This window comes from Bombyx mori, chromosome 16 (genome assembly GCF_030269925.1).
Source record: "Bombyx mori chromosome 16, ASM3026992v2".
Lineage (NCBI taxonomy): Eukaryota > Metazoa > Arthropoda > Insecta > Lepidoptera > Bombycidae > Bombyx > Bombyx mori.
This window is the reverse complement of record NC_085122.1, coordinates 8,800,969-8,821,318: the sequence shown is the minus strand read 5'-3', so window position 1 is coordinate 8,821,318 and position 20,350 is coordinate 8,800,969. Positions and strand designations below refer to the sequence as shown.

Below are 20,350 nucleotides of genomic sequence, written 5' to 3'. Positions count from 1 at the left end.
TACTTCTTCATTTTTCTCTTTTTCTGCGGATTCTCCTTCTCCGTAGGGGGGTGGTGTGGCGTTTAAGTACGCACCTTTTTATGATGCGTAATCCGGAACGCACGAGATGTGGGAGACAGAATAAAGTCTGTGAGACAATACCTTTTTACCGCCAAATATGAAAAACATAAAAATAATTTATAATGAGTTAAATAACTAATTTAATGTAATTACTTTATGCCGCTACAACAATAATTTTTTTTATTGTTCCAACTGTGGTGTTAATTACATAAAACACGACCAGGCGAAATAAAGAAGGGACTCCATATGCACTCCCTCAGACATATGTAACGAGTTGACATAAATCAGGCAATACTTCTTAGCCTAATAGCCATTTTCCCTACTATTTCAATTTAAATGAATATAATGTAAGTGGCACAACATGCCGTGAGCACAAGCCATTTGCAAGTCGCATTTCTACTGCGACGAAATCATGGGTTCCAGTTTGGACAATAGGGCGGACTGACTTCGGAAGTTACCCAATTCGAGCGACAGCTTTCAAATTTGCATGTAGAGTTCTATTTACTGTTTAACATCAAGCCATTATCACGTTTGTCCATCAATCCCAATAAAACAAAAAATCCAAGAATATTCCTTTTGTATTTTTTAATGATATATCTTGGTCATTACAAAGAACGGATAAAAAAATGAGAACACATTTTATTATGGGCAAAATATGTCTATTTACATTTTTTAAACAAATAAAATGCTGGTACCTATGTTGTATGAACAATACATCTTAAAATTAAAAATGAGTACTAGAATGAGAAAAAATCATGCATATTGATTAAATTAAAAATAAAAAACTAAATGACATTGTAGTTTTGCATGTATGGAATGATAATTTGGCAAAATAAATAAAGGGTAAAATTTAAATAAAAAAATAATTAGAAACGCTCCTACATTTCAAATCATAAGTTGGGCCCAAAATGACATCAGACATTTTTCAGCACTTTTATTCGACATGTTAATATAGAGTATTTAAAGAAAAACAACTTGCTAAATAATACGCACAATTATTACCCGAAAAGTACCGTAAAATAATGACTATACATACTTTAAAGCTCAGAACAATTACACAAGGAATGTTATATTTTTCAAGACTATATTTATCCGCCAAGGCATATAATGAAATAAAAATATATGATGTTACAACATTCCTTTGCATGTTCGAGTTTCAAAATAATAATACAATGATTACAAAAATCTCCCTTGGGGCCATAAATAATAATTTTGAAATTTTGGATAAACAATACTGCATATACTTTGCCAATACTTTTAAAATTATTACAAAAAATAATAAATACAATCTCACTATAATATAAATTACACACTGGATTCCCACATGTAATTATTTCAAAATATTACCATTTCTTTTTAAACGCAGAGATACATTTCATATTATTTTACAATCATACAGCTTTCACATTCATAATATTTTATTATATTTTGGGAAATCATAATACTTTATCTTTAATTAGTAAATATTTATATAGTATAAATTTAATTTCTCTTATATGGATGTTCAAAACTCATGTTTTTTTAAACCACAACATATATAGCATATTAAAAAAAGTGAGAATACAATCATCCACATTAAGTATGCATTCATAATATTCTAACATAATTTTTGGAGTCATTTATTTATTCCATAGTATATAAATGTACACGCTCTGGCTGAGATTGGCAAACCCAGCACAGTTCAACAGAAAATCTAACTAAGTCTTACGAAACTGTGATTACAAATTGTTTGATTGTACAGAGATCAATTGTAACTATTTCATGCATTACTGCTATTGTGACTAATTAATTTTTGTACCGTTTAGCAAAAAACTAATTGGTTCCTTTTTCATTTCAGCTGAAGTACTTAGTCTTGCTAGGGTTATGCACACGTCTCTTGATATTTGAGCATTGTGTAAGCAAAGTCTGTGGCACATAACACCCCCCGTGACCACTAGCAACACTTTTTTTTAATTTTGTGATTACCTTTCTTCAAATTAACTGTGTCGTTTGATGTAACGTTCTGTCTCTCTTTCATTTCTAATTTGGATTTTAGTACCTGAAAAAATAAGTTTCATAGCAGAGACAGAAAATTGTATTCCATGTGTTCTATCTAACATTTCTTTCATGGAGCTGATAAAATAATGTAATGCATCATATTGATGTATCCTTTACAAAACCATCCAACAACAAATATTTAAAAGTAATTTCAAGAATTCACTAGGCACTAAATGTAGGTAAATAATTTAAGCTACATTACGATTGAATTCAGCAAAATGGTGGTGGTTTAATGATTGCCTGATGTTCTAGTCTGTGGGGTCTCACTCAGGTTTAATGACAAAAGACCCAGAACACACTAAACTCTTCGCTTAAACAAAATCAGATCTGTCCCATTTGCAATCTAAATCAAATATTTCAGGACTGATAGCATTTTAATAAGTGAAATAAGATTACCATTTTTGTAATTGTAAGGAACATCTCCTCTACATTAATGTTTTCTTTTGCACTAGTTTCAAACAGAGGGATATTCATCTGACTGGCAAACCTCTGAGCATCCTCTGTAACCACAACTTTGCGTGACGGACAATCATTTTTATTTCCAACTGTAAAAAAATAATAATTATTCTTGTATATTTATGTTAACTTCCAAGTTTTCAGGGTATTCTGATAATATTATAGTTGCAACTAAAACAGTCATTTTTTATATTTCTATAGTCTATATCGGTGTTTCCCAACGTGGAGCCCACGCCCCACTAGGGGACAATTTGATAACTAAGAGGGGAAATCACACTAAATTAATATAGAAAATTTGTATTAAATTTATTTTGAATTTGAATTTGAGTGTTTTATTGTTTTGAAATATTGCTTACTGGGTTCTGATAACAATTTCATAGTAATTTCTTCCTAAAACCTATCATTTATGTTTCATAAGTTTAGTGAACAAATCAATTTTTTTATGTTAAAAATTATGTATGGGGGGCATAAACATTTTAGAAATGTTAGTGGGGCATGCCACAAAAACGTTTGGGAAGCACTGGTCTATACAGTCTCTTCTGTATTTGTTAACCAATTTTCTCTTTGATCATTTACTATTATCTACTACTACCTAGAAATGAGTGTATAAGGGAAAGTACAAAAGTAGCACCCCAGTGTTTGAAAATAAAGAGGGGAAGATTATTGTGGTGTGGCCTAGTTATAAACAAAGAAAATGATTATATTTGAAAAGACTCCCTAACTATGAAGGAGGACGTCAGGAGGGTCATCCAAAAAAGATTAACATGTACTGTGTGAAAGAGGATATGTAAGATAAGGATGTTAGTGCAGAGATGACATATGGTAGGCCTGAATGGACAAAGAAGACATGATGCATTATGTGTAGTGTAATGAGGGATAAGGGCAAGGTCAAGACTGCTATTGATGATCGAAATCAAAAATGTTTTTCTTATTTTTACATGAACAAATGACATTAACAAGATAAAAGAGAAAATTAACATCAATATACTATCTGAAGTTCAGATCCAATTTTTTATGTTTTCCTTTATTGCTTTTCACAATTGGTCAACCTCACAGCCCACTAGATTATAACTAGTTAGTGGAGCCCATAAACATCTCAATGTGAATACTGTCATCCAGTTTGAGACATGAGGTTGAAGTTTTGATCATCAATTGTACAACTGCTGTGTGTTTTCTAGATTTTAACTTAGTACTTTCTGAAATCTACTACTAAACTCTAAATCGGACAGATTTTAGGTAAACAACTTCGATGAAAGAGTCTCCAGAATGTGCGTTTATGGTATTATAAATTAGAATGATGGGATGAAAAGTTCTTAAGTGGAATATATTGGTTTTAAAATCAAGTTTCATTCTAATTGTGAGAATAGTACTGGTACATAAAGTTTGTACTGTTTGTATTAAAGCAACAGAAGTCATTATCAAAGTCTATTATCATGTGATGATTCATGTTACACACATTCTCTTCCTTCCATTAAATGAAAATAAACATTTTTGTGTCATTTGTACATAATAACTTGGATACACAACTTCTGTAGGGTAAAATTAATTTTAAAATAATTAAATAATAGTTGACACAATCAAGTCATTTTTATTAATAATAAGGAGTCAAACTCCTACAGGTATGTAGTATCTGGCAACTTCCTACCAGAAACTATACACTAATTCCAATTTAAGCAGTGAGGACATTAAATCACAGCTTAGGATGCCTAACTTTAAGAGCCCTGATGGGACAATATATAACGAACGATACCACCACATGATAGAGGAAGAAACCCTCTAAATGTACTACTGTACAGCAGAGTTGTCCTATCACTCTCTAGCTAGGTGGTCAAACATGCCCCCGTTTGAGGCCACATTCTCTGTTCAAAAAACACTTTATTATTTTGCTTAAATAAAAAATTGTATAAAAACAAAATCCGGACAAAGCTGCATTCAAACCTACACAAAAATATTTCATACACTCATAAAGGAAGCCCCGTCCGTTTTTAGTTGGAATAAAGAAACAAAAACAATCAAGCTAGTCCCTGATGTGTTTTAAATTACCCCCGCTCTATGCTATCAATAATAAAAATACCTAACCATAATCTTGTTATTGAGGTTTAATTTGCACAACCTAAGTATTCAACTATGGAACTGAATCAAAATTCACAATTAAGCAATTTGAGAAATAGTTTTCAATTAACATTAAAATTTATTATACTACCACTATTATCTTCTCATACTGTTCATAGAATTAACTCAAGCTGTACTTCACTGTACATATTGCAATTCATTAAGAAAGCATATTCATCTTAATCTTACATAAAGTTAATTGTGAAATAGAAAGTTGATATTATATAATTTTGATTTAGAATATTGTTATTGATTGATGTATTTCAAAATCATCATCATATACAATAAAACTTTAGGGAGATCCCATTGGAGTACACAATAAAAATGAAATGTATGTGTGCTTTGTTACTTTACTGTATTAATTATCATATATAAATTGGTGTGGGAGCTTCTTGGTGATGGTTTCAGATGTAACTAAAGAGTTATTTAATATTCTCAGTTGCAACAAAGGATGTGCATCTATCTATCTATCTATCTCTTAGGTTTATGGCGTTTCCTTTTAGATTTCGCCAATGTCAAGTGTATTTAATACTCTGCTTTCTATAGCGGGCTTCGTGAACGAGCAAGGTCACAGATATTCACTAAGAATTAAGTGAGTAGCTAAGAATGTTTGATGACAGGATCTCTGTTGATTTACCTAAAACAAATAAGACGCACACAATATATATACAGGGGTTAGTTCGATAAAAGACAGACAAACTACAGTTTAATGTTATTTTGGTTAATGAATGAACTAAGAATATAAACGAAAGGGGAGTTGACAAGGGAAAGAAGAGATTTGAGATCAATGGGGCGAGGAATATCAGGAGGAAGGAGATCATAGAGGGAGGAAGATAGACGAGGACAACTGAAAAACATGTGATTTGGAGAGCCTTCGTCAAGACCACATTCGCAAATAGAACTATCCCTGATATGAAGTTTAGCCAGATGGACGGGGGTACACGTATGGCCTAGCCTTAATCTACAGATCGTACTTGTAACGCGTTTATGTAAATCTTTGAAGTTGCAGAACCAAGGTCGGAGAGGAATAAAGCCTTGAATATCAGCATAGTGTTTACCTTTAGAAAAACTAGTCTTTTGCCAACAAGAATTCCAAGAAGAAAGCAATCGTTGTTTAGCTATTGGGAGTAAATCATTAGAATAAACTCTGTAATGATCCATACAGCCAGTTGTTGTGGCGTCTTTGGCACAAAGATCTGCAGTTTCATTACCTAAAATGCCACTGTGGCCAGGCAACCAAGCAAGGACAACTTCAATGTTTTTAGAATGGCAGCTGAAAAGTAATTTTTTAATTTTTAGTATGTAAGGAAATTTAGATTTTGATTTAAATTGGTTACCAACGATAGCCTGTAAACAACTCTTAGAATCTGTAAGAATAACAGATTTATTTAGATTATGGGACTCAATGAATGATAATGCTTCCAGAATAGCTATGGACTCACCAGAGAAGACTGAAGCTTGAGGGGGGCATTTAAAATTGAGAATCACATTGTATTTGGGAATCCAGACAGCGGAGCCAACACAACCCTGGTCTGACAACTTAGAAGCATCAGTGTAAATGATGAGCCAATCGGACCAATGTTTGGCGATGTATCTATTTAACTGGGAATTTGCAGAATGACATTTTTTTTCTATGCCGAGATCTAAAAGAACTTGAGGCTGAAAGATAAGAGCCTTAAAAGAGATGTCGAAAAGAGGAAATTTTTGATACTGAAATACAGGACAAGGCAGGCGAAGATAGCTGACAAAACTATTGAAAAGGCAGGGATAATCCTTGTGGTACCAATATTTATTAGAAGAGATAAAATCAGAAAGGATATGGAGTTTAGAGATAAGAGGATGATAAGGAGATTGAATGACTTTAAAAAGGAACCGGTCAGATAAGTATTGTCTTCTAAGGAATAAGGGAGCATCGCCGCATTCTACCTGAAGAGCATTAATAGGTGACGATTTCATAGCTCCACAGATTAATCTCAGACATTTAGATTGAAGTTTGTCAAGGGAACTCATAGCAGATTTGTTACAAGGGTCAAGAAGGAAAGTGCCATAGTCTAAGTGACTACGTACTAAGGCGTTATACATAAGTTTTTGAGTATAGGGGTGACAGCCCCACCAGACACCAGACAAGGAACGCAGAATGTTAATATTTTTCTCACATTTTTTAACAATATGATTAATATGATGGACACCAGTTAATCTAGAATCTAATACAACACCAAGAAATTTCACATTGTCTACAACCGAAAAATGTTGTTGATCGTAAGATATTGAAACGTTGGGACAAGATCTGGACCGAGAGAAAACAACCACTTTGCTTTTAGGAATAGATAGGGACAGACCATGGTCTGAGAGCCAGTCTTGGAGATAGCCTATGCCTGAGTTTAGGCGAGAAGAGGCCTCATCAATATTCTTAGAAGAAACGTAAAGTGCGAGATCATCAGCATATTGTAGAACTTGACAAAAGGAATTAACCGAAAGCTCTAAATCGTACGTATAAATACTGTAAAGTAACGGGCTGAGGACTGACCCTTGGGGGAGCCCCTTCCACAGCTGTCTGGGAGAGGAAGAATAATTTGGAGCACGAATATATACGAATCTAGGAGACAGGAGATTAAAAACTATGTTTACAATCTTCACAGGAATACTCAGCTGGAGCATTTTCTGCCTGAGCACTGGAAGAAGAACATTGTCATACGCAGATGACACGTCCAGAAAAACACCTACCAAAGACTCATTTTTAGAGAAGGAAATACGTACGTCTGTTACAAATACGCTTAAACTATCCATAGTGCTAAAACCTTTTCGGAATCCAAACTGAGATTTAGCTAATATGTTCCTATTTTCTACAATCCATTCCAAACGATTCTTGATTAAATGTTCCAATATCTTAGCCATTGTACAGGACAAAGCGATTGGCCGATAGCTAGAAGGGTCAGAGCTGGGCTTTCCAGGTTTTAAAATAGGGATGATAATTTGAGTCCTCCATTCGTGAGGTGGAGTTCCAGATAAAAATATATTATTAAGAATGGAAAGGAATACCTGTTTTACAGAGTTACTGCTTTTGAAAATAAATGAGTATAGAATCCCATCAATTCCTGGGGATGAATCACTTAAACCCTCCAAGACAGCTGAAAGTTCCTCCCAAGAAAAAGGAGATTCAAAATCATCAGTAGGGTTACAGGGTAAAGTGGAGGGAAAAGTTTCTTCCAAGCAAGGTACAGAAGGAGGGGCTAACCTACAGGAGAAATGTTCGACCCAGTCAGAAGGATCGTTAGATGAGATGACAAGAGCAGGAACAGAGCAGCGATATCGTCTCATATTCTTCCAAACTTTAGAAGGAGGAGTAATAGGAGAGAGCTCCTCGCAAAAACGCAACCAACCAGATCTTTTCTTTTCTGATAAAAGTCTTACAGTCTTGGCTGCAATTCTCTGGTAAGAGATGAAATTTTCTGGGCTCATAGCAACCGAATAAACATCCTCAGCCTCTGATCTGTTCTGGCAAGCTTGAGTGCACTCAGAATCCCACCACGGGGGAGAAGGGATTTTACATCTAGCAGTGTTTTTGAGAGGTATAGAATTAGCAGCAGAAGAAAGAAGAGCGTTTCTGAAACATACGTAAGAAGAAAGGACATTGACAGGGTTAATCAAAGGAATATTCTTTATTTCTTGATCTAACTGAGATCTGAATTGAGACCAATCAGCTCTGTGAATATTAAATTTTAAGAGAGGTGGAAGGGAAGCAGTAGGAATAGAATGAAGGGAATCAGGAATTGACAGAATGATAGTAAAGTGATCACTACCATGAGTGGAAGAAAGGACAGACCAGGAGAGGCTAGAAGCCAAGGAAGGAGAAGTTAAGGAAAGGTCCACAGCAGTCTTTGGATTCTGAGATGGAGGAACTCTGCGAGTAGGGGACCCGTCATTCAGTAAACACAAATCAAGTTCATCACAGAGATCAAGAAAAGGAAAAGAAATAGAATCACAGTAATAACAGCCCCAAGATGTATGGTGAATATTAAAATCACCAAGGATAAGGATAGGTGGAGGAAGACTTATAATAATAGTTTTTAATTCAGAGAGAATAGCTAAGTTAGGTTCAGGGATGTAGATGGAGAGGAAAGAAATATTATTAACTCTAACAGCAACAGCAAAAATGCTATTACTGTGGGAAGGAAGGGAGATTTGTTTAAATATCACATTTCTAGATACTAAAATAGCAGAACCAGCATAACCATCTAACCTATCGTCCCGGAGACATGAGAAACCCGGGATCCTAAAGTTGGACCCGGGCTTAAGCCATGTCTCCTGGACAGCAAAGATAGAAGGTTTGTGTTTATTAATAAGGGTGATGATATCATTCTTCTTGTGACGAATGCTGTGACAATTCCATTGTAGGAATTTGGGCATTTTTAATAATTTTATTAAGCTCAGTAAGTTTAGATATGACATTGTTCGGTAGTTCAAAGTCCCCAAAACGGGAAAATATATTTAAAATTGTAGAAAGTAAGAGATCCAGGAGATTGTCATTGGGAGAAACATCATCTGAAGGATAGGCACTCCCATTAGGGAGACTAGAAGGGGGAGTACTAACAATAGCTTGATGAGCTTGCCTATTATAACCTGGACTGGATGCCGGAGCTGGAGGGGATTTTTGGGTACAGTAAGTGCGACGGTACGAGACTGAATTGGATATGGCTTGGGTGTGGGGAGAAGATTGGGTTAGGGTTTGGGAAGATTGAGTGGGAAACGGGGGGGGAGGCGTACGAGAAATGTCTGCAAAAGATCTTCTGACTTGTGGAAACCTGACTGATGCTTCATTGTATGAGATATTTTCTTGTGACATCACCAGTTTGATAGATTTCTGTCTAGAATATTCAGGGCAAGATGTATCAATGGCTTTATGGTTACCAGAGCAAAACAAACAGGTAGGTATAGGGGATAAACTATTACAGTCAATGCCAGAGTGAGATTTCGCACAGATAAAACAACGCGCATTTGACCGGCATTGCGTAGCAACATGTCCAAACCTGCAGCAATTATTGCATTGTATTGTTGGTAAAATATATGTCTGAACTGGGAGGGAATTGAAAAAGCAGTAAACTCTATCAGGAAGCTTTTGGCCAATAAATGTAAGAACAACTGTCGGAGTTGGAGTCCAAATAGGAGTGTTGTTTTCGGTTGATTTTTTATTGAGCCGTCGGGCTCTGATGACACGTCCAAAGCCATCAGGAACTTCAATGGAAGAAACTAATTCTTCTAAGGTCCACTCTACGGGAACGCCTCTTACAATACCCATGCGAGTCACATTATACGAAGGTATGATAGCATTATATTTAGCTGCAGCAAGACCTGGGTGATCCAGGAAAGAATTTGCGGCAACAGCAGTTTTAAATTGGACTGAGACTCGGTTTCGGCCGATACGTTTAACGCCGTCTTTAGCAACGTCCTTGATATTATTGTGATGTAAAAAGTGACCAAATTTAATTGGGCGTAGTGTAACACTAGCCGAAGACTCGCAATCTTTGCTTACGTGGATCAAAAAAGGAGCAACATCGTGATCTAAATATCGTTTTCTGTTTCCGTCATATTCTGGTAGGGAATACACAGATTGAACAGATCCGATTACTTGCGCTACTGTATTTTTCTTTGGTGGTAAAGAGGAATCATCAGAATTTGGAGGCGTTTGTCTTTTTCTAGAAGGATGTATTACCTCCGTGTCCATTGGGATTGATGAGTTAGTTGGGTCAAGAATATTACCTCCCCCGGGATCGGGGGGGTCAACGCCGTTCATAATTACACTATTTACACTAAACTACTATATTATAATACTTACAAATAAGACAACACACTTATATAAACACACAAAACTAGTAATTAGCTATTCAACAGGGAATATAACGCAATAAAGCACCCGAAAATTATTAAACAACCAAAACACTTGCTTCAAACACTCAACCTATATATCCAGTCTTGCTCGTTTCTCAGCAATTTTTTTATTCGATGTGCATCTAATGTAGTCAATAAATTAACTCACCTAGAACTTTGTTTACAACATCGCAGTTCTGTTCAATTTCATGAAGCCATCTCTTGACATTAGCGAAAGACTCTCCATTGGTAACATCGTACACGACGATGACTCCGTGAGTCCCTCGGTAGTAGGTACTTGTAATTGTTCTGAACCTCTCCTGTCCCGCTGTATCCCAAATCTGTAGTTTCACTTTCTCTCCATTAACTTCTAAAGTTCTTATTTTGAAATCCACCCCTATAGTTGTAATATAACTACCAGAAAATGTGTTGTCCGCAAAACGCAGGAGAAGACAACTCTTTCCGACACCTGCAAAATATGAACGATCAACAGTCGACCCTAGAAGCTGAACCCTCGATATCAGCAAATACAACAGCACAGAGGCCTCGCCCACTCACCGCTGTCACCGATAATCAGCAGTTTGAAAAGATGATCGAACTCGCGCGCCATACTGTCACTTTCTTGGTTGCCTTATTCTAGTTGGTCATGTATTCACTAGTATTGTTTTGTGTTCCTTTAAATCGATTTTAACTGGAAAATTATTGATAAAACGCATGCCGCAAATGTTAAACTTGCGTCATTTTAGAATACGTCCGCCATTAATGTTTTATGTTGCAAGAGCTAAAAAAATCAAAAACAGTGACCAGACCATGACCAGACCAAACTGTGGATATATTTTTTTATTTGGGATTTTATGACCTGGTAACTAAGACCTTTAGGTCAAGTCTTATTATAATTTTTATTCTCATTTTTATGAAAAATGATAATATGAAGTGAAATGAAATGAAGTTGATTAATATGAAACATGGCATAAAATGAAGTGAAATGAAATGAAATTAGATGAGATGATATGGAATGAAATATAATCTTAATAAAACGGTTGTCATTTACTGAGACTTTTTCAGTGGACTTTTTGGAAGATCCCAAGAAGTTACGTTCAGCGGCTTTGTTTCATTTTCCCATATTTGTGCACTTTCACAGATACTAAACAGTTAATAAACCACCGTTATTACACATTTAAACCTGAAGAAACATTAAATAGACAAAATAAAACAAATCACACAACTTCACTCCTCGCGTTCCTGCACAAAAAAGTCATCAGTTGAATGTATATTCACCATTAGCATAGATAGTATACACTGAATAATACCATTATCAAATAAAGACTTGTATGATTTATTATTTATTTTTTCGTGTTTTGTTGTACAATAATGAAATGCCTTAACTTTAACATCATATAAGTTTAGTGTATCCGCTACAAGTGGTCGCTCGTTTCCATACAAAAAAAATGTCTTAAAGTATCGCAGTTTCAGGGCCCTAGTCAAACAGGTCAACAGATCACTTGAGGATGAAGACCCGTTACGATACGAAAACGAATTATAAGGGATTTGCCGAAGATTCCCACGTATCGCTACACAATCCAGTTCGAAAAGGGTTACTGGCAAAACGGGACAGACCACATCGAATTGTGACGTTAAAAAAAAATTATGTCACTTTTCGAATGCAGAAAGGTCTGTGGTGAAAGTTACAAATTTATATGGATTGGCAAAATATTACGGGTCTAACGGAGCTAATCTAAGGAGAGGGTAGTGCTATGCTAGAACGAGTAACGTCATCTGCTGCCAAATAACAAAACTGATAAATACTGATAAATAACGAAACGACTTAACTTAACTAACGAAATAAACGACGATAGTGTGCGCGGAAGCGCTAGTCTCCGTCTGAGGTATGTGAGGGGCAGGGCGGGCGAGGTAGACAAACGTCAAGTTAGTCTGATGGGTCCATCAATTACACTACCAGTGTAAAATGAAATTTACAATGTGTACAGTTTATTTCTGAGAGCGTAACACCGGTCACTCACATGCGCACGAATACGCAAACCCACAAGTGTAGGACGACATTTGCGAATGATTATGCAAAGTTTACGCTGCATTCGTGGTTTTCCAAGCTGTGTCGGTTTTTTAACAGACATCAAAGCGCGCGAACCTCGAACCTTCGCGTAGTCTCCCACACATTCGCTTGCCCAGTTGCGCCCAAAGAGTATGTAACACTACGTTTACGTTGGTTGCGCCGACGATTGCGAAGGTAACGGACGTATACTATACGCCATTTTCATAGTTCGTGACGTCTACTGTGTAGCGTATCTTCATCAAAAGAAATCCCATAAAAACAGCATGGCTGTTAATGATGTCTGGGAAAGAATTAAAAACTCTTTTTCTCTTCAATGTTCTATTGACGAATTAAAAAGGAGGAGAAATTCGTGAGACATTCGTAAACAAGTGTAGGAGGAAGCGCAAACGGGTTCGCAAATTGAGCATGCGAACCCATTTGCACAGCCACTAGGTTTGCGAATGAATGTTTGACGGCCCTTCACATGCGCGCAAATATTCGTACAATGTACGAATATTTTTTTTTTTTTTTTTTTTTTTTTTTTATTGCTTAGATGGGTGGACGAACTCACAGCCCACCTGGAGTTAAGTGGTTACTGGAGCCCATAGACATCTACAACGTAAATGCGCCACCCACCTTGAGATATAAGTTCTAAGGTCTCAGTATAGTTACAACGGCTACCCCACCCTTCAAACCGAAACGCATTACTGCTTCACGGCAGAAATAGGCAGGGCGGTGGTACCTACCCGTGCGGACTCACAATAGGTCCTACCACCAGTGGTTACGCAAATTATAATTTTGCGGGTTTGATTTTTATTACACGATGTTATTCCTTCACCGTGGAAGTCAATCGTGAACATTTGTTAAGTACGTATTTCATTCGAAAAATTGGTACCCGCCCGCGGGATTCGAACACCGGTGCATCGCAACAACGAATGCACCGGACGTCTTATCCTTAAGGCCACGACGACTTTCGAATATTTGCGCGTATGTCAGTGGCCGGCATAATGAGAATTGTAGCTGAAGGAAATTCGAATCGGAAAAACCAAAATTTACTTCTCCACGAAAACCTAAAGAAATAAAAAAGAGAATCCACATTGATGATTTCGACTTCATCAGTTTTTGTTGATAAAAAATCAAAACAGATAAATAATTATATTTTTTTTATAACGTACTATAACAGTGATAGCGTTTTTTTTATTTTCTTATTAAGAAATGTTAATTTGCTTATAAAATTGTTTGGTATTGTAAATTATAAAATATAATAAACACTTTTGAATATGCATTTTTTGTTTAACCAAGAAATAGAAAAATACAATATTACAATTAGGTACCCATTACATGAATTCTAGCATATTATTCTGAGATTTATCTGCACTTAAATATAATACCGTGTGCGTCTTGTCAATCACGCCCTCCCTCGTCTTACCCCGCCACATACCTCAGGAGGAGACTAGCGCTTCCGCGCGCACTATAGTCGAAAATTTTCGATATGTCTATCGGCTTTATAGGCGTTCAAAATGAAAAAAAAAATACGTTAACAAACATGACTGTTGGAGTTTGTATATTAAATGTAATGGCAGGCAACACTTGACACTTGATTAGATTTCGAATATTGGAATTATTTTAAATGTTTTAAAAAACAGATCATTGTATTCTCGTAAGAAAATGTCAGTGACTTCTCATCTAGACACGGCATGAAAAACATGTAATAGTTTTATAAAAAATATAAAGATAAAAATTGTATAATGGTGTAAAAGTGTTAAAGCTATCTGCAATATAATTATAATGAAGCAGTTGTGTTTTTAAATAGCCCCTCATCACCTACAGAACCCAATCCCTTCAAAAGATAACCGTCCAACAGGTTATGGGCCCAGAACAAATTTAAAAGGTAATATTTATTATATTTTGCTGTTTAAAAGACGACAATATAACCGTGGAAACCAAACTGTTTATATACGAATATTCATAGCAACCAAACATGGATTCAATAAAGATAAAACCTTTCACAAATAAGGATAATTATAAAGCTTGGAGAATGCTAATTAAATTATTGCTGGATACAAAGGGTATAAAAATAGACGGTAAAAATGAGGAAAAATTGGAAAATAAGGGGAAATTTATAATATTTAGTTATATTGAAGAAAAATATTTACATTATGTAATTAATTTGGAAACAATTATAGAAATTTTTGAAAAATTAGATTTTATGTATGATTATAATATACAAGGACAAGATATAAAACACGTAATGAATTTTTTCGAGATGCAATATTCAGGAAACATATTAGAAGATATAAATAAATTACAAAACATACAGTTTGAAATCACTAGTAAAGAGAACAAAATTTCAGAACAAACATTTATGCACAAAATTTTAAATTTATTACCGGAAAAATTTAATACTTTCAAATCAATTTGGAACAATATAGACGTAGAAAAGAAAAATTTAGACGAATTAACCCGAAGAATTAAAAATGAATTGGAATTCACCAAAGAAGATTCTATCATAGAATCCCGAGAAATTTTAAAAGGAAACGAAAAGAGATGTTTCATCTGCAACAAACCAGGGCACATAGCAAGATTCTGTAAAAATAAAAAATGCGACCTCTGCGGCAAGTCGGGACATAGTACGGATGAGTGCTATAGAAACAAAATATGTACCAGGTGTAGTAAGAAAGGGCATATAAAGCAATTTTGTAGAACATATAATTCGGTAAGTGGTAATTCAAAATTTATTAAAATAAATGCTATATTTGATTCTGGAGCATCGTCACATATGTTTTCAAGTAAAGAATTCATAAATTTTACAGAAGACATAGAAGTAGAAATTAAATGCGCAAATAAAGAAAATTTAGTTGCAACAGCGGTCGGATATATTATTACAGATTTCGGGAAATTCGAGAATGTTCTTTATGTACCAGGAATATCTAGAAACCTAATTTCAGTGAGCTGTTTAACAGACAATGGAGCCACCGCAATTTTCGAAAATGATAAAGTTACTATTAAAAAATTAGGAAAGGTTATTTTAACCGGAATTAAAAATAAAATTGGCTTATATGAAGTTCAGATAAGAGTTCAGTTTAAGAAAGAAGTGCATATAACTGAAAGCTGCGATTTATGGCACCGTCGTTTTGGTCACGCTGCTGGAGTACAACGTTTTTCAAAATTTTTAAAGGGGATGAAAATTAAGGGAGATTTTTCGGACAATTTTTGTGAGATTTGTGTTAGGGCTAAAATGTGTAGGCATCCGTTTGGAAAAGAAAGGATAGCAGCGAAATCTCCTTTAGAGATTGTTCATACCGATCTTTGCGGCCCAATTGAATTACCCACTTGGGACAACCATAAATATTTTGTCACCTTTCTGGATGATTTTACTCATTTTTCCGCGGTTTACCTTTTATCGTCCAAAAATGATGTGTTTGATAAAATAAAACAATTTATATTTTTGGCGGAGAATCATTTTAGATTGAAAGTAAAAAAGATTAGGTGTGATAATGGGACTGAATATTCAAACAATAGTCTAATATCGTGGTGTCAAAATAAAGGAATAGTCCTGGACTTAACTATTCCATACACACCGCAATTGAACGGTAAAGCAGAGCGACTGAACCGTACTCTTATGGAGAAAACGAGAGCCTTGCTTTTGGATGGAGCTGTACCCAAATATCTCTGGGGAGAAGCATTACTAACAGCTAGCTTCTTATTAAACCGATGTCCAACAAAAGGAAAAAATAAAACTCCTGCGGAATTGTGGTTTGGAATAAAACCAGATGTTTCAAATATTCGAAGATTTGGCTCAACTACATATTTTAAAATAAATTCTGGACTAAAAAAGCTTGATGATCGTTGTAAAAAGGGTATTCTGGTTGGCTACGTAAGAAACGGTTATAAAATTTGGGTTGAAGATGAACAAAAAATTATACGAGCAAGGGATGTAAGAATTAATGAGGGAGAACAAGGAATTCTAGGTGGATACTTAGAAGATAATGAAGTAATTAATGGGCTTTGGGGTGATGAAAGGGAGAACACTAATAGAAATAACACAAATGAAAATAATCGTGCAGATGATGAAGTCAGAGAAGTTCGAGAAGGTGATTTTAGAGGAAATAATAGTAATGAAGGTAATGAAGTTCGAGAAGGTGAAATAGGAAGAAATGGAGAGTTAGTGGAGTTCGAGAAGGTGATATTTGAGGAAATAATAGTAATAAAGTAGAAATGGCGTATAGTTTGAGAAGATGTTGTTGAAAGGCGAAATAATAGAGAATGAAATGAAAATAGAACAAATGATAGCAGATTAACAAATGAAAATCTGGTCATGGAAAACTTTGAGACTTTAAGTGTATTCATTTTAAAAAAAGTGAACATGTTTCGGGAGAAATGGGTTAGTTTATAAGTTTGATAGGGACATTTAAATGCTGTATACAACTATAGATATAACTAAAAAGAGACAAGGATAGTTCAAAAATTAAGAGGGTGCTCTTTTTCAACAGACGCAAACAATTAAGGGGGTGATCATAAAAATATATTTTTTTATTAATTATACTATAAATACAATAGATAGTCTAGCCGTGGAGGAAGTACACATTTTTGATACAAACATATTTACAGTCGGTTTCTAGAATCCTTTTGAGTCTCTTTTATAGTTTTGTTTTATTGTTGTTTTATAATAGATGTTAGGAATTTTGTTTTTGTGTTATATTAAAATAATTGAACGAATATGTGCAAAAAGTGGGAAAATTTAGGAAGTGAGAAAAATATAAAAGATAATGGAAGGTTATATGAATAATGTAAGGTTGTATGTGTTATGTGAATTGAAATGTTGAGTTTGTTGAAGTTGTGTGAGGTTATTTGTTATGTTATGTTGTCGTTTGTGAGTGGAGATAAAGGAGTTGAAAGGTTAAAAGAGTCGAGTAGGAGTTAAAGGTAAAAGAGTCGAGTAGGAGTTAAAGGTAAAAGAGTCGAGTAGGAGTTAAAGGTAAAAGAGTCGAGTAGGAGTTAAAGGTAAAAGAGTCGAGTAGGAGTTAAAGGTAAAAGAGTCGAGTAGGAGTTAAAGGTAAAAGAGTCGAGTAGGAGTTAAAGGTTAGAGTCGAGAAGGAGTTAAAGGTTAGAGGTCGAGAAGGAGTTAAAGGTTAGAGGTCGAGAAGGAGTTAAAGGTTAAAGAGGTCGAGAAGGAGGTTATTAAAGTTAGAGGTTGAGAAGGAGTTAAGGTTATTAAAGTTAAAGAAATAAACTTGAAGAGTTTATGTAGGGAGTTGAGAAGGAGTTTATAGTCAATGTTTTATATAATGAGTAAGAGGGAGGTTAAGGTTGAATGGTAGTATGGTTGAATGAAAGTACATTTTTGATCGAATTGGAGTTGGAGAAGTAAGAAAGGATTAAAGGAAGCGACATTAAAGATGGTATTAAGTTTGAAAGGTTGAATGAATAGTTGTTGGTTGAATTGAGGGATTAAGTGGAAGTAACGGAATGTAAGTGGTTGTGAGGTTTTAAGGTATGTATGGAAAGTAATTCATTTATGAAGGTCAGGTTAGCGTTATTCTTTTTTGGTATTAAATTATAGACGGAGAAAAATGTGTGCAAGTGTTGAGGGGGTGTGTTGGAGTTTGTATATTAAATGTAATGGCAGGCAACACTTGACACTTGATTAGATTTCGAATATTGGAATTATTTTAAATGTTTTAAAAAACAGATCATTGTATTCTCGTAAGAAAATGTCAGTGACTTCTCATCTAGACACGGCATGAAAAACATGTAATAGTTTTATAAAAAATATAAAGATAAAAATTGTATAATGGTGTAAAAGTGTTAAAGCTATCTGCAATATAATTATAATGAAGCAGTTGTGTTTTTAAATAGCCCCTCATCACCTACAGAACCCAATCCCTTCAAAAGATAACCGTCCAACAATGACTCTGTCTGTTGACAACAAATGACAAATGTTTCCTTTCCAAAATATTACATACTAGCGACCCGCCCTCGCTTCGCTTCGGAAACTGTAATTTATTGTTGATTTCTCCACTATTTAATGGATATTATTATACATATAAACCTTCCTCTTCAATCACTCTATCTATCAAAGAAAACCGCGTTAAAATCCGTTGCGTAGTTTTAAAGATTTAAGCATACATAGGGATATAGGGACAGAGAAATTGTTTTATTCTATGTAGTAAAGTTCAGTTTTATTTCAGTGATCGGCCGGTACTACACTGGAACCGACCGTCGACTATTACAAGGTTGAATTTCGACGTCCAATTAGACAGATACGGCATGATACCCTCAGCCTAACCAGATACAAATCAGTGCTAGGTACCTACTTCAGAAAAATAAACCCTCATAGAGTGCAAGCTAAATGGCAATGGACTAGACATATATGTCATAGATCCGAATATCACTAGAACAAACGAGTTCTTCAGCGGAGACCGCTTTTGTGGCACACGCCCAATGCTTGTGGCGTCTCCTGACCAGACAGCGCGATGATTTACGAAAGCTGACCGGTAGGAAGTGGATGAGGAGAGCCGAAAATAGTGCTCAGTTATAGAAACTGGGAGGTGAACAAGTGTGGGCTGGTGATGATAGAGAGCAGCAAGATTTTCCACCGAGCGGGTGTCTTGGCTCGTCGACGGTCCAAATGTGCCATCGGAATATATACATTAATATTGAGAATGTCGCTAGCACGATTCAAGCTTATTGCCAGGTTTCGTTTTATTCTATGAGTGCCACTGCTGCAAGTTTTCAAATATACCGAATGAGTAATGGGTGTGCTTGGGCGAAACCAGAGTAAAAGCTTATTATAATATTTATTTATTGCTAAGTCGGGTGACCATCACGGATCACGACCTGCTAAGTGGTTACGGGAGCCCTTAGGTATCAACAATGTAAATGCCACCACCCACCTTAAGACACGATTTCTAGGTCTCAGTTCTATAGTACAACGGCCATCCCACCCTTAAAACAGGAACATATTACCCTACGGGCTCATAAGACGCCAGTTTTTCTGTAACTATTCAAGAATATTATAGATAGGCAGCAAATCATTTGAGTCACAGAGATTACTGATGTCGATCCCCATCTGGAGGCCCAATGCCCGTCTGTTTGATGAGGTAATAAAAATAAAATATACTAATTAAATTCGGTTAAATAGAATTTAAGCCGAGCAAACAAGCTGTGTTTATCTTTTATAAATTTTTTGTAGATGTTAATTTATCGATAATCTAAAAATAATGATGACCTTGAACGATTATTGTGTTTCAACAAATAATAAATTTGAAATATTTAATTGTTTTTACGTTACGGTTAATACAATATAAAATGTTTCATTTACCGAAAGCTGTCACATACACTTGCACTATGAGTATTGGTATTGGTGGTAAGTTTTCGAATATTAGTTAAAAAACAAATGACAATTTTGTTAAAAATGCTTTCTGTATCTTTTTTGTTTTGCTAGGTATGAGAAATTGCGATACCTATAAAAATGGGGCGTTTCTAGAAAAATCAGTGACATGGAAAGAGCCGTTTGGACAATTCAAATGTTGGTTTGAAGAAGCTCGCGCTACGAAAAAGATTCTGGAGCCCAGTGCAATGTGTCTAGCCACAGTTTCACAGTGAGTTACATTTTAAACTAGACTGCGTTTTGTAAACAAAGACAGTTGATATCCTAGCCACATTAACCAGCACAAAAACTTGGAAATATTTAGAGTCCCCATTAGTTTTTTGAGAAAAAAAAAAAAATTAGATTCTATAGAAAATACCGGTGAACTCAATTAAGTT

General features: G+C 35.2%; 2 protein-coding genes and 1 long non-coding RNA gene across 8 annotated transcripts in view; 1 reads left to right on the top strand and 2 right to left on the bottom strand.

The window, feature by feature from the left end:
- Nucleotides 1-620: 620 nt before the first annotated feature.
- LOC101741967 (ras-related protein Rab-35) overlaps nucleotides 621-20,350 on the bottom strand; it is a 21,902-nt gene continuing 2,172 nt past the window's right edge. For both annotated transcript variants that reach the window (XM_062673063.1, XM_004928784.5), the window contains 4 exons: nucleotides 11,089-11,311; nucleotides 10,700-10,999; nucleotides 2,494-2,642; nucleotides 621-2,098 (listed from right to left, as the gene is read on the bottom strand). In XM_062673063.1, the coding sequence (XP_062529047.1) occupies nucleotides 1,994-2,098; nucleotides 2,494-2,642; nucleotides 10,700-10,999; nucleotides 11,089-11,140 (606 nt within the window). In that variant the 5' untranslated portion in view covers nucleotides 11,141-11,311 and the 3' untranslated portion in view covers nucleotides 621-1,993. The remainder of the gene's footprint in view (nucleotides 2,099-2,493; nucleotides 2,643-10,699; nucleotides 11,000-11,088; nucleotides 11,312-20,350) is intronic.
- Nucleotides 4,122-10,682, bottom strand: LOC134200337 (uncharacterized). The gene is made up of 2 exons (XR_009975207.1): nucleotides 10,499-10,682; nucleotides 4,122-5,302 (listed from the first exon to the last, which is right to left on the bottom strand). It is a non-coding gene; the product is annotated as an uncharacterized LOC134200337 (long non-coding RNA).
- The window catches only part of LOC101747043 (pyridoxine/pyridoxamine 5'-phosphate oxidase-like), a 17,730-nt gene continuing 8,641 nt past the window's right edge, over nucleotides 11,262-20,350 (top strand). The window contains exons 1-5 of one of the 5 annotated variants that reach the window (XM_021349827.3): nucleotides 13,824-14,471; nucleotides 18,772-18,889; nucleotides 19,496-19,683; nucleotides 19,776-19,949; nucleotides 20,028-20,184. In XM_021349827.3, coding sequence (XP_021205502.1) covers nucleotides 19,892-19,949; nucleotides 20,028-20,184 — 215 coding nt within the window. In that variant the 5' untranslated portion in view covers nucleotides 13,824-14,471; nucleotides 18,772-18,889; nucleotides 19,496-19,683; nucleotides 19,776-19,891. Of the gene's footprint in view, nucleotides 15,297-15,393; nucleotides 18,423-18,771; nucleotides 19,684-19,775; nucleotides 19,950-20,027; nucleotides 20,185-20,350 lie in introns of those variants that run through there. The other 4 variants (XM_062673026.1, XM_062673025.1, XM_062673024.1 and 1 more) reach the window with 4 other exon arrangements.